Genomic DNA, 14,440 nt, shown 5'->3' with positions numbered 1-14,440 from the left:
CAAACAAGAGATCAGTTCATTGTACCCCAAAGGAAAATAAGGTCCACTTTATCTTGCATATATTTTTAAACACAGGATAAAGCATTTTCCATCGTCAAGAGAATGCATGCCATCTACTTTTTAAATTATCATGCAAACACACGAGGCCCTGTTTGTTGCTCATCCTGTCCATAGGGTTTCAGGTTAGGGATCATCCTGTAGAATGATGCAAAGAATCAGAATGTGGATTCCTTTTCAATTGTCACACAACATAGATAACTAAATGAAAAATCTTTCACTTGTACTGTAGTGAAAGCAGAAAACTAAGAAACCAAAGAAATATAAATTATCAAGGGACAAGAATATGGTTACAGTGACAAAATCAGTCAAAGCCTCAGCAGAGAAAGAAGATATGTGCATATATTATAAGAATCCAAACTTCACCTTTTGCGAAGATTATCTAATTTCAAACTTTCATATACCGCATGGAGGGAGTCCAAAGTCTCCTTCAAAGGCTCAGAATATGATAATTTTTCTAGGCCTCGTCCACCATCCGAATATGATTTAGAAGAATCTGATTCCTGCAACTCAAGTGACATTTTGGAAGAAATTCCAGTGATCAAATTAAGTTTAGAGTAGTTCTTGTGAAAGTTGCTGTTAATAAGAAACTCCCAGGATGTGTGTGGCACTGTATCCATGAGCTTTGGAGGAATCAATCCTGACTTTTTGCACATATGCATTATAATACTACTAAAAGACTCCCATTCTGAATCAACATTAGAGTCAGCCTTAGACAAAGAGCCAGCATCACCATCTCCCCATAGAAGAGCAAGAAAATGATTATAGGAACTGGAACTAAGCCCCTCAGCCATTGCTGCGATGCAATCATTTGCCAAGGAAGATGAAGGGCTCCTTCGCAATGCACATCTAAACATCTACAAAATTAACAAGCTAAAAAATGTAAAAACCACAAGAATGACATCAAAGCAATTACCATGGAACCATAGATGCATCAAACTAGTCTGAAAAGAAACACTGGTGGATTCAATTATCAAAATCCAAAGCCTTACCAACAAGCAGTTACAGTCTACAAGTTTTAAGAAGTAATGTATTTTACATTAGCCAAGAGAAACAAACCTAGTTAGTTATTTAAAATCTGGGGACACCCTAATCATATGAATTTGAAGAACTTTAACATGATGCACTCAACACAAAGTCTGGAAGAGAAATTCATAGACCCATCCAGTTCAAGACTACCATTTATAATCACTTTTTGGGAGAGAAGAAAATCTGGCTAAGAAAAAGGAGAGAAGTAAATATGGGAGTAGATTTAATACTGACATCATTATTTAATGCTGACGCAAAGCAGTGCTCCTCCTCTACAAGATGTCATTCATAATCCTCCAAAAGTAAGGGGGGAAAAGAGAAAGGAAGTGATGTCCCACGAGATAACCTACTTAACACTAGCCATCTTGGCTAAACTCCAGAAGAAAGCTATCACAGAACAATGAAGAAACTCCTAAAGCACGCTACAATCCATTCCTCCTCCTTGGGAGGCTTTCCTTGGGGATTCCACACCTCCATGAAGGCTTTGGGCTATGCCGACATTTTACATTTAGGGCCTCAATTTTTCTTCTCTCTCTCTCTCTCTCAAACACACACACATATTTTTGGAAGGATCACTCATCTTTTTAATACCCTTTGCCATTTTTATTCAACTAATATAGTTTTCCTGGTTTCCTTTTAACAAAAAGGAAGAAGAAACGGGGTAGGCATCTGGCTTGAAAAACAGACGTAAGGCCATATTTTCAACCTTGTGAGAACCTCCAGGTAAACAATGAAAGAACCCAAAAGTGCAACAATCCTAAAGCAGTAAACTCAGAGACAGTTCAGAGAAAGTTCAATCAGAAATATTCAGGTTAGATACGGAATGGATGAAAAACAAAAGTTCCTTTCCAAGTAACAAAACATGCATGACAACTAATGAAGGAACCCACAGAACAGCTAAGTAATATGACAACAAAACAGCAAATTTCGTGGTTAGTTCAATTCCAAATAGCAAACCAGAATAGGTAAGGAAATTAGCATACCTGCCCACTGTTTACGATTACATTGACACGCCCGTCAACAGCATCAGCTAATCCTACAATCTTTAAGTCACGGAAAGAAGATGCTGGTTCTGAAGAATCCAGAGTATGTGATGACACCAGCCTGTTACCCAAAGAACAAGGCAACAAATACCTACACAGGCATTGCTTCCCTGACTGCAGTTAAAAAAATCCATATGTTCATGTTCATTGTTTACAGAATATTCAGCATCATGATATTAACCAAAAAAGCAAAATCAACATCTGCAAAAAAATCTTCAATGTACCAAGAAAAGGGTGAAAAGGTAAAACTAAACATATTAAAAGAGAATTAAAAGAAGAAAGACACTTGGACAACAAAATTTTCAAGGAAGAAAAAAATTCTATGTGGAACAGATTTTCAATGCAGAAATGAATCGAAGAGAATAATTTTTTTTTCAGGTTTAATATGAAAATCCATTATTAAGGAAACCCCATGCATCAAAAAGCCACCAAATTTGTTACATGTAAGCTCCATGATAAAGTCAATCCCTCGGATATACTTCTTTTTCTCTCTTTTCAGATGAAAACAGTATTGCAAAGAAGATATTTCTAATCAAGTTTGCTCTTTGCATCGTGTTTGATAGGGATACAAAGGGAGGAAAATTAATTGAAATGCCCTTTGTTTCATCTGTTTGGTTTACTGGGTGATGAGAAAACCAAGTGACAGAAGTCACAGAATAAAAGAATAACTCCTATTCTCAGGCCTAACAGAACTTTCACCTCAAGAGAGATTTGGAGAGAAAGTTTACAATGGAAGTGAGATTATAAACTTTCATATGTTGTTTGGATATATTCCTATTTTTATAACACTTTAGGTTTTGTTCGGATACATTTCCGCTTTTTTATATTCTTAAAAACAAAAAACAAAAACTTTTTTGAAGGCAAATAAATAAATTATCTTAATTGTGTCAAGCAAAAGCACACCAAACACCTTAGTTGTTTGGTTTATCACATGATGAGAAGATAAAAGAGGGCCAATAAAAAGAGAAACTAGTCTCTGCGGGCCTATTAGAACTTTCGCCTCAAAAGAGATTTTGAGTAAGGAAGTACAGGTCAAGAGGTAGAAGTACATCACAAAGGACCTTGGTATCTTTTTTCTCTACTTTGTCAGCCGATGAACAAGTTGAGGAGAAAAATCAAATCCTCTTTCCCCATCCTTCTTTTTCTATTTTCCCACCTCATTTCACTTCAAACAAACTAAGATATTGTACCCCTAATCTCTGTGCACCAAACCATCAAGTAACCCTCTAGTTCAATGCATGTCAACAAGAAATCAAACCCAAATGGTATAAGAGAGCACCAACTATGGTATAAGAGAGGGCCAAATGAAAGAAATAACTGGCTCTGGCCCTATGAGGTGCATATTGGTTGGGAATTATCAAATTTTTTAGAAATCAGTCTATCCATGGTAAAATCCTTCTTTTTTTTTTTTTTTCTGATTGGTATGGTAAAATCTTGTCAAGGAGAACAGAGGACTAAATAAAGAAGCTTTGGATGGGATGGAAGATGTCAAGAAGAAAAAGCAGGAAAAAAAGAAAAATGAAAAACACCTGCTCCCAGAACATCCAAGGAAAATTAAAGAACTTATAAGCTAATCAAAGCAAAATTGGTTCCAAAAAACCCTACTTCTAAATTTCTGGAAATACAGAAGGTGATCCACTGCTTAGAGCAAAATAAAGAACTTTATGTCATTTCAGCAAATTACAGCACTTTTGCATGCACAGAAAAAAGTCGACAATGATATTAATAAAAAAGAAAAATGTCCTCAAGAAAGTCAAATGTTAAAAACCGGATATTAACCCTTTTGGTCCAATACAAGGTAAGGTCGGTCTAAAAACAGCTCAAAAACAGGAGCAATATCTATCCAAAGAACATTACTTTATAAGACTAAAATATTTTCAAAGCAGGATAAGTTAATGGCTACATTCCACTAATAAATACAACTTACATATAGAAGAAGGGTGTTTTCTGAAGCCAAAACAAGGATATCTGCAAATGGCAGCAGTCCCACTTTTGCTCTAAAAAGAGATTGGGGGAAGTCATGTCAATAGATAATTGAGCAAACAGTCAAGAATTGTAAAGAAAAAATAAAGTGTAGTTCCACCTTGGACGTGTCACAATCACAGGCACAGCGGCAACTGCCGGTATACTCCAGCTCATGTCAGGTTTAATATCAAAGACAATCTCATTATTTATTTCAACACTTTGAAGCCTCACAGACAACAATTTTTTTTGTTCTTGGAGAAGAAAACAAATCAATGGTGCCGCATCATCATCAGTAGCCAGAAAAACCTGATAAAAGCATCAAAGTGTCATTGCTAACAATTTTGGGCACAGTTCAATCATATACTTTCAAGCTACCATCAAATATAAGATGTACCTCAGTAGCTAGGAGCAAATTATCTATGAACACCAGATGGCTTCTGATTTGGCTTTCTATTGAGTTAAGAATCTACATGTCGTTTTTTTGTTATTTGTAGTTTTTTTTTTCTTTTTCTATTACATGGAACTGGACCTGGACCTGGAACCTTCCCCATCACCACCCCAACCCCTTTGCCACTTGAGTCAGCCTCAAGGGCAATCTCTACATCATATTACTTAGCATATAACTGGCAAATTATTTTTATGTTTCTCATGTGGGAGGAAGGGGAAACTGTTGCTCCTGTCCATCATATTGAGTATGTCTCCAACTAACCGGAGAGCTAGGTTAGAAAATTAGCTTCTGTGAGGGTATTGGGCGATTCAAGTTTTCCAAATCATCCACAAGGTAAATTGGAGCATTTAGCAAGAAAATCCTTTTCCTCCTGCGAGTCCTTCAACTCCATGTGAGTCTTCATATTAAGTTAAAGAGTCAAGATCAAATTATGCCCAGTGTAAAACTTCTGATTCAACAACTTTATTTCCGATTTAATTAAAAAAAAAAGACACTTCCAATAGCTTTTTGTGGAATCCATGTCTCGTGAACCATAATGATGGATAAGATGGTACTGTCAGGCATGCCAAACACCCAGTCAATTAGGTAATCATATCCATGCAATCAATAATATCACATGTCTTTTTTATAAACAATCAAATTGAACTCTAATTAGAGCAGCACTATATGGAGAAGATACCTTTTAATCTTCAATCAAATTGATATTCAAAAGTATGACAAGCATTTAAGAGGTATCTTATCCAATGGTAAACAAAAACAAAAGTAAAACAGAAACAGGAAAAACAAAAGAAAGAAATTGAGTACTTGAATAATCTGAAAATTTTTCGTTCTCATCCTTTGGTGGGAGGATTTCTCATCCTTCTCTTGTACTTCTTTTTTCGTTCATTATATCTCTTTGTCGTTTCCTATCAAAAAATAATCTGAAAATTTTGACTGAGGAAGGTGGAATTATTTAACATCTATTTCATTATGGAATCACTCGATTAATGGAGCCCAAACCTCATGCTTGATTAGACATTCTCAACCCAAATGTAAGTAACAAACATTAAGTAATGGACATATAAGAAAGGAAAAGAAATTTTCCTCCCACAGGATGATGATTAAATGGGTAAATTGACTTTGAATTGAGAAGAAGAACTAAATATAAAGTCTTTAAGGTTCAAAGACTTTTTTCTTCTTCAAGCATGTGGATAAGGAGAGGCATATAATTGTCTTTAAGGCTCTAACTTCATTCTTGACAATTATATTCTCTAACTTCATCCTCAAGATTGAAGACAAAATACAAAGTCTCTTTTTTTGGATGGAATTTACCATGACTGCATTAAAAATTACACTAAGAGGAAAACATAAATGGTTAGATGAAACAATGATCTCAAGACTGTTAACTTTCAAACCAAGGATTCATCTGAGAGACACCAAAAAAATCAGTAAGTTAACTGGCACCTTACAAGCAGCTGTCTGGGCACCCTTCCCCTGCCAAATCCTTCGGAATGAGAATTGTTTTGGTAACACCCCAGCAGGAATTACATCAGATAAACTGGCATTTGAGACTTCAAGGCTAGAATTAATGACTTCTGCAACCCACACAGAATGTTGCATCTTTCCTGCAAACAATATCATATAAGATGAATGTGGAAGAAAATAAACAAGGGGGATGCAAGAACAAGAAGGTAATAATTTAAGAGGAAGTAATATGAGAAACCTTTATTATATGATGCCATTAGAGGAATAAGATCACTAGTCCAAATTGTTCTTTCATCAAACTCCTTCATTATGTTCAATTTTCCCCTTTCTTCAATATAAGTTGACTGAAAACATCATATTAAAAGATTTATTTAAGAAAAAAAAGTATTGCAAAAAGGAAACAGGAAACCGAGTAGTAACCGCAATAACAAGTGAGATTAAAATCAGAATCCAAGCAAAGAGTATCCACATGAGAATAAGCAGCCAAAATGGAAATTCTGAGCAATCAAAGGGACACAAATGTTCATACATGGGGTTCTTCCAGAGGGTCCTTCAGAATCAGATGTGAAGAGAATGAAGCTCCATCTCCTTTGATAATGTAATCAAATGTGTTCAGTAAACTAAAATTCTGTCGTGGACTATGACCAATTTCTCTTTTTGGACGGGTTATATCACGTCCACCTAATAGTGGACTAGAAGATGAAAAAGGAAGATGTGATGGTGAGATCCATTCACTCGCCTGCTGGAGGAGTAAACCAAATGGAAGAGGCCATATTGATGTGACGGTACGAGAGAGTGGAATGGATACAACTTCACCTGCGAAGAAACATATTTCACAGCCATTTCAGAAAAAAGGAAAAAAAAAATATTGACGGTTGAATTCAGCATATATATGGAAAACATATATATATATATATATATATATATATATAAGAAAGAAAGAAAGTCATAACGTCAACCATTTCAGTTTCCTGGTGTAACAAAAAAAAAAAATAGTGTTGTGAGATTACGGATATTCTTTTGTTAACTTCAGCACACATAAGGAAATGTGTTAGCCATGACAGAAAAAGGTCTTCACAATACCAGCTACTTCAGTTCTCCGGTACAATTAGAAAAAAATGGTTCTGTCGATACATATCTTGCATTCTTTTGTTGTTAGCAACTTGGGAAACTGGGAGCATTAAGAAGCTATGTCTCCTTTGCTCCCTCCTTTTTTCTTCTCTTCTTTGTATAGCTAGAGTTAGTGCAATCGAAGTATATTTCCCATGCATATGGTCTATACCTCATTTAGCACTTTTTTTATATATTCTCTTTATCTATCAAAAAAAAGGAAACTTCTTGATAGATTGGGGTAGTTTTTTCATAAGAGGTTTCATCCTTGAACTGTCAGATTGAGTATTTCAGTATAGTGGAATGAATTTGTATCCTCTCCAGAAAAATCCATTTTTTTTTTTTTAAGGCATTGTGTAAAACTGAATAGACCAATAATATTTCATATAGAGTGCAGAGTAGAAGTATTGAATTTGTACACATGTACTCACCAGATGTGTTATAGATTGTCAAACTATCAATCTGTAGGACACAGAGAAGAGCTTCCGACATGTCACCCAGACGACACCAGCATGCCTAGAATTGGAATCGATATATTCATTAAAAGGTAACCAACTGTAACTTCGAATCAGAATTTACAAACAAAAAGAAATACATAAAACTTCTTTTAATAGGCACAGAGAAGATGTATTAAGCACTGCCCTACAAGGGCGCTCCCTTGGTACACAGGTGCTATAAAATAGGCACCAATATACAGAGGAAAAAATAAAAACTTCTAGCCAAGATAGCCATAATAAAGACCAAACTATCCACAGTTAAGGCCATCTAAAAAAACCAACAATGTATGGTTCTCCATTCCATACAGTGCATGAGACGGCTCCAAAAGGGATTTAATCAATCTCTGCTTCAATCTTTGATCAGGCAACTCCTCATTGAAAATCCTGCTATTACACTCTCTCTACATTGACCAAAAACAAGCATAGGGGAGCCATGCACCAACCTTCTTTCTCCTCTTATATAAAACCCCAATCTTCCATCCTAATATTACTAAACCTGGAAAAAAAAAAAGAAAAAAAAACCACTGCAGCTCAAAAAGTGCTAATGATAAATTCTACAACTGTCTGGTTCTACCACAATGGATTATAATGTGATTTGCTAATTTTTCACTTTCTTGAAAGAGGTAGTCTCTATTTACCATAGTCCATCCTCTCCTCCTGAGAATGTATGTGGTTAGGATCTCCCCCCATACTGCCTCCTAGGCAAAAAAACAGGCTTATAGAGGAACGCAGGAACCCCAAATTTCATTGGCATGGAACAGCTCATTTTTCCATATATGAAAATTAAAATCACTGCAAAACTATCATAATGGGATCTAATCATTTCCACAATGATGCTACAGCAGCTTTATTGAACTTAACTACAATTTTTTCTTCTACTTACATCATTTCCATTTATAATCTAAGAGAAGTAATTATATCTATGAAAAAGCATTGAAGAATTGTCACATGAAAGGTAGTGACTATTTGGTTTTACAATACAAGGGCACAAAATAAATGAATAACCGGATTTTTGTTAGAGCAAAAATATATAAAATCAGTACCTTAACAACTGAGGAAGGTAGGGTGAATCTCTTATACACTCGTGAACCTGTCGACCATATTATCCTGTTGCAAATACACAGTGAATAATGAAAGATAAAAGAATTTTGTGAACCATTATACTGGTGATTTGCTCATTAGCCAACTAAATGACCCATGGTAGCAAATACACAATGCAGATCTGAATATATGATGAGCACAGAAAAATAATAAAACCCAATCCTTGAATTTTGAAGTGAACATTCTATCACCAATATTAAATATCCTATGAAGTTCCAATATCAGAAACAAAAACATCCTATTTTATACAAATGGGTAAATTGAACTCGAATATACTACCAAAAAATGTGTCCCTCCTTTTGGCTGCAATCCTTCTGTTTGGAATTCGGCAAGTAATTGAGAGAGGGGGGAAATCTCAAAATCTCTTGTTTAGGTGCCATGGAAAATACAAAGAAAAGTAATATATAACCAAGATCATGATAAACTCGTACATTTGAAATTCTTTATTTTGTATTTAAAAGGACAATAAAATGAAGAAGGATCCAAAAAATTTATTGAGCCCATTCTTTTTATCTTCAATTGTCCTTTCTTTTGCTGTTCAATTTATGACAAATGGTAACACTTTCACAAGTGAACCTTGATAAGTCCTAGAAAATGAGGGGGGGAAAGGAATACCAAAATGATTATACATTTTCAAATTCTTAAAATTGGAGAAGGATCATTTCCCTCACAATCCAAAAACAAGAATCTGTTACTCAATTAACCTTAAAATTAAAAAAATGCAGACATCAAACTCAAAAATTTCTTTCCTTTCCTCGATTTTATTACCAACCAATCCAACGTCTGAAATTGTAGAAAGAATTACCGATTCCCTCTGATGAACAGTTCATGGTCGCATCGGTCGCTCAATGCCGAGACTGGCGCGTCACCCGCATCGGATTCGTCTCTCTCCCTCGCGACTTGGGGATCGAAAACGAAGTAATCGTAATTATCGAGGACGGTATCAGAAGGCTTGCCGTCGAGAGCTTCGGAGATCAAACCGAAGGGTTTGAATTCGCCAAGCACGCTGAGGCGGCGAAGTCCGACGGACATTTCTGAGTTCAATCGGTCACCGGGTCTGGGGAGTTTGGGAGGGAGATGAGATGGGAGTAGAACTGTAGAAGTGAGACTCTTGAGGGAGGGACCCTGTTTTCTCCCGCCCTTTTTGCTCTGTTTTGAGTGAAGCAAATAAAAACCCTAACGATTACATGGGCTTTTCTTGGGTTTTTCAAATGTGGGCCGTCCCTTCAGTTTTAGACCGTTGGATGTGCTTAAAAGGGGAGGAGAACTGAAAAGAGCCAAAAACACGAGTACATGCTTGCGAGCTCCAACGCTAAATTCTTTTTATTTTATTTTATTTTATTTACTTCAACATTTTTCCCATAAATAAAAGCCAATATTAAACAAAATAAAAAATGACATTTTAATTATCAAACTCAACTTATAGTAAAAAAACTCATTATCAATTTAATTTTTTTTTAATTCAAATATCAAACTCTTGTATACAAATTATCAATAATAATATGGATGTAAATATTTTTTGGACAATTGTGTTTTAAACCTAATTAGTTCCAAAAATTAAGCTTTGATTAATGTAAGTTCATAATTTAAAAGCAAGATCTAGTGAAAATTGAAAAGATATGAATTTTTTATTTTTCAAAAAATGACATTTATTAGCTATAAAAAAATATTAATTTAAATTTTATTCATTTTATAAATCCCAATAAAATTTAATATAATTTAGTAATTTAAAAAAAATACACCTTTTTCCAAAAAAATAAAAATAAATTATTATTATTATTATTTAAAAATCAAACATTTAAAATATATATATTTAAAAATATATATATAAAAAATAACTAAAAATATGTCAAATTTATTTTAAAAAATAAATTATGATTAAAAAATTTTAATTATATATTTATCTCTTCATATTTTATATTATTTTATATCATTCTCATTTATATAACTCAAATCTTAATTTTTAGGTTTGTTAAAAAAAAAAAAAAAATTCATTTTTGGTGTCTTGAGCCGATTATATATATGGAGATCCACCAGTTTCTTTTGTCACGGAAATACAGGGACTAGAGTAAGCAAAAACTAGTGCTTTACTGAAAAGTCATAAGCAACCAGTCCTATACACGACCCTCTGAGAGGCACCAACAAGAGAGTGGAGACCACACATCAGAGAACAACCGCCTCTCAGCCCACACAAAACACTCACAACCCACATATCTCACACTCGCTGACACGCAGAAACAGCAACTACAAGTCTACAAAGACACTAGCTAGCTAAATTATCAAGAAAGCTCATTTGATTTCGCTCTTGGTCCTGGACTTGGACTCGTCAATCGGAATCCCTTCCTCCTCCGCACGCTCTCCACCAGACTGGTCTCCGGTGCTCAGCCCGCCCTTGCGACCCATCTCATGATACCCTTCTGTCCCCAGCTGCTCCTTCCTCGTCTGCCCCCCTCGGCTCCTCCCTTCAAAACAAAGCATATATGAATAGTGATAATTAATGGGAGCAGCGAGAGAAAACAAACCTTCAGCGAGGTGTTCCTGGGCTTCGAGGCTCTTCCCACCAGTACCTCCAGGTACCACGGTCTCGCCCTGCCTTGCTTTGGCGTCGAGTTGAGATCTCTCCTTCTGTGATGCCATTTCTTCTTCTTCAAAAACAACTGCTTCACATAAACCGAAGCAAACACTGAACGATAAGCTATCCCAAAAGTTCAAAACTCACGCCTTGCTACAACGATGGAGTGAGGGCGTCCCGGAGAAGGGCTTTTATAGAGAAATTGCAGCGGAGAGTGGATGACGCGTGGAGGGTGGCGTGGCTAGAGAGGGCGAATCCGACCCACACTCGTACTGTGGACTCAAGGAGAGTGCCACACGTTGCATTTTACCTGATAAACTTCATGGAAAAACTAAAAAGAGAGATTTAATATTTTTATATATTTTAATTTAACATTGGCCATCCCGACTCCTCATTTTTTTTCTCTTTAGTAATTATCAAGTTCTTGAAATAGGATGAAATTATTTTAAAATAAAAATAACTTTCTCTTTTAAAAAAAAAGAAAATATTTAAAAATACATTCCACAAATTTTCAATACAACAAAAAAATTATTGATAATATTTCTTAAATGACTTTCAAATGTTTCAATTTTCCAAACTTTTTTTAGAGTATTTTTATCGATAAAACATCAAGAACTCCAATTTCAAATCCACATAATAGCCTACATTTTAAAACATTTTTCGGTTTTTCAGAAGTACTATCTTAGAAAAGCTTGTCAAACACATCTTTTCACGAAGCGCAAACTGAATGCAAAAATGCTGCAGTGGTGCATGGGCGATAAGTCAATAGCATTCTGTTATTTCTTGAGTTCTTCGAAGTTACCCATCAATGGCGTTAAAAAGAGCAACGAGCAAAAACAAAATCATACAACCAAGATTCTAGAAGAAAATGTTATATTTATATATATATATATATATATTATACTTTTGAAAAATAACTTTTAAAAATAAATTGTAAAAAGGGTTACACTTTTAATGTGTGAATTAAACACATTATTAAATTTTGAAATGTTACAAAACTTGAAAGGTTAAGAAAGACAATGAGTCTTCTTATTTTTGTAACTTTATAAAACTTAAGAAATTAAGTGTAACAGAGTTACACATTTGAAATTAAATTATGTTTAATGTGTGAATTAAACATATGATTTAATTTTTTTAATGTTACAAAGATGAAGAGATTGAGTTTTTTCTCATCCTTATAACCATTTTTCAACCCAAAGAGTGCTTAATATGACTTTTATTCTTTTTGAAATCTTATGCAGAAAAGTGAAAAGGCTTGATCAATCCCAAGGCTATTTCGATTAGTTCCCTAAAGATTTCTAAAAGTGGAAAGAAATAGAGTCTTTGTACAACAGAAAACTTATTAGGCAAAATATGAAGCAAGCATAGAAGCCCACTCTTTATTTAAACTCACAAGCAAGTACAACGTACATGAGGAGAAAGGCACCGACGACACGAACACAGACTCAGCGTCTCTCCTGGATCAAACACACAGAGAAACAGCAACTATATATCAACTAACCCTAATCAACCACTAAGCCTTTACTACTACTACTACTACTACCATGTTCATAACAGTGCTATAGTTAACCAAGGGCCATTCAAGTCTTGGTCCTGAACTTGGACTCGTCAATAGGGATCCCTTCCTGCTCCGCACGCTCTCCGCCGCTCTGGTCCACGGTGCTCTGCCCGCCCTTCCGCCCCATCTCCTGGTACCCCTCCCTCCCAATCTGCTCCTTCCTCGCCTGCCCTCCTCGGCTCCTACCTTTCAAACACAAAAACACACATTTTTAGTAGCTGCATAGAAAAAACTATAGAAACGAGATACCTTACTGCTAATCCCAGAAGAGAACCAACCTTCGGCGAGGTGCTCCTGGGCTTCCAGACTCCCTCCGCCGGTTCCTCCGGGCACCACCGTCTCGCCTTGCCTTGCTTTGGAGTCGAGCTCAGCCCTGTTCTCCTGCCGTGATGCCATTTCTTCCTCTACACCGACCAAAAACACTCCAGATTTTGCACTAAATTAAATTACAGTCCAAACGCCCGCTGCGTGACGGTGCGGGAATATGTAAGAAAAGACGTGGGTTAGTGACGAGACGCGTGGAGTTGACGTGGTATGGAAGGAGAGGTAAACATGTGCCACGTAGATGACTGAGGTCAAAGAGAATGACACGAGTCTTATACTCAATGATAAACTTGTATAACTAAGTGGCACGTATCTTGCTTTTTCATAAGGAAAAATAATCATCATCCGATGATCTGGATGTTTCCATAGACAAGTTGTGCATTTTTTTTTTCTAAATAACCCAAATAATTAGGTGATAATTTTACCCATTCAATTGAAAAACAAATTTGGTCATTGATTTTACCGATTCAATCTGAGCATCACTTGTGCACATTTGAAATAGTATTTAATGGGATTATCTATAAATTTGATTCACCGTTTAAGCCACGTTGAACTTTAAAATATAGTGAGATTAAACTTAAGCTAATGACGGTATTCTAACTTGATCAATTCATCTTAGTAATCTTTTATTTAAGTCATGTTTGGTTCTTTTTCAAGATGTTGAAAACTTCTTTAAAGCATTTTAAAAACTTTCATGCGTAAAACAGTTTATAAATCACGTAAATATTTAATATAAAATATTATATCTTGTTTATTAAAAAAATGTAGACACTATTTGATAATTGTTTTTTAAAAAAATTATGATGTTTTGTAAAACAAAAATATATTTTAAAATATGAAATATTTTTAATATATTTTAAAAATAATTTGTATATCAAATATTTTATTTTTAAAAATAATTATTGAAAAACAAGTTAAAATAACAAAAATAAAAAACACTTTATTTCCTATTTTTAAGAATATAAAATATAAAACAATTTTTAGTTTTTAAACATGCTTTTTTTTTTTTATGGAGAACAAAAAACGTTTTCAAAAGCAGTTTCCAAATAAAATATTAATTTTATTTTATTCATAAAAAAGTATCAAAATAAATAAATAAACAAATGCCAACAAAAAAAATATACATATTTTTTAGTTTAATGAAAAAGATGTTTTATAAAAATGAAATATAATTTAAATTGGGTAAAACCTTATATTTTTCAAAATGATTTAATATTTACATTGAAAAAATAAAAAGTGAAATTGAAGAAATATATAAAAATAATTTATTAA

The 14,440-nt window shown here is 34.6% G+C and overlaps 3 protein-coding genes across 3 annotated transcripts in view; all 3 read right to left on the bottom strand.

The window, feature by feature from the left end:
• Positions 1-9,878, bottom strand: part of LOC117928109 (anaphase-promoting complex subunit 1) — a 37,577-nt gene extending 27,699 nt beyond the window's left edge. Inside the window, 10 exon segments of the mRNA XM_034847950.1 lie at positions 424-914; positions 2,070-2,243; positions 4,057-4,126; positions 4,213-4,400; positions 5,986-6,146; positions 6,245-6,350; positions 6,536-6,822; positions 7,548-7,632; positions 8,657-8,720; positions 9,520-9,878. Of these exon segments, the coding sequence (XP_034703841.1) occupies positions 424-914; positions 2,070-2,243; positions 4,057-4,126; positions 4,213-4,400; positions 5,986-6,146; positions 6,245-6,350; positions 6,536-6,822; positions 7,548-7,632; positions 8,657-8,720; positions 9,520-9,746 (1,853 nt within the window). The 5' untranslated portion in view covers positions 9,747-9,878.
• A 905-nt stretch (positions 9,879-10,783) lies between these two features.
• On the bottom strand, positions 10,784-11,457 carry LOC117928997 (protein EMB-1-like). The gene is made up of 2 exons (XM_034849172.1): positions 11,237-11,457; positions 10,784-11,176 (listed from the first exon to the last, which is right to left on the bottom strand). The coding sequence occupies exons 1-2, from the start codon at positions 11,349-11,351 to the stop codon at positions 11,004-11,006; spliced, it is 288 nt and encodes a 95-aa protein (XP_034705063.1). The 5' UTR covers positions 11,352-11,457; the 3' UTR covers positions 10,784-11,003.
• Positions 11,458-12,628: 1,171 nt separating this feature from the next.
• Positions 12,629-13,299, bottom strand: LOC117929151 (protein SLE2-like). Its single transcript, XM_034849371.1, has 2 exons — positions 13,123-13,299; positions 12,629-13,030 (listed from the first exon to the last, which is right to left on the bottom strand). Exons 1-2 carry the CDS (start codon positions 13,238-13,240, stop codon positions 12,867-12,869), a joined length of 282 nt encoding a protein of 93 aa, XP_034705262.1. The 5' UTR covers positions 13,241-13,299; the 3' UTR covers positions 12,629-12,866.
• Between the last annotated feature and the right edge of the window lie 1,141 nt (positions 13,300-14,440).

Source organism: Vitis riparia, chromosome 13 (genome assembly GCF_004353265.1).
Source record: "Vitis riparia cultivar Riparia Gloire de Montpellier isolate 1030 chromosome 13, EGFV_Vit.rip_1.0, whole genome shotgun sequence".
NCBI lineage: Eukaryota > Viridiplantae > Streptophyta > Magnoliopsida > Vitales > Vitaceae > Vitis > Vitis riparia.
Note: the sequence above shows the minus strand (reverse complement) of the source record. Positions and strands in the feature narration are given on the sequence as shown.

Bases quoted from the DNA above. Each gene is read 5' to 3' on its own strand.
- LOC117928997 (XM_034849172.1), bottom strand. From the start codon at position 11,351: ATGGCATCACAGAAGGAGAGATCTCAACTCGACGCCAAAGCAAGGCAG. The intron at 11,177-11,236 runs GTTTGTTTTCTC...TTTGTTTTGAAG, and splicing joins CCAGGAACACCTCGCTGAAG to GGAGGAGCCGAGGGGGGCAG.
- LOC117929151 (XM_034849371.1), bottom strand. From the start codon at position 13,240: ATGGCATCACGGCAGGAGAACAGGGCTGAGCTCGACTCCAAAGCAAGG. The intron at 13,031-13,122 runs GTTGGTTCTCTT...TGTGTTTGAAAG, and splicing joins CCAGGAGCACCTCGCCGAAG to GTAGGAGCCGAGGAGGGCAG.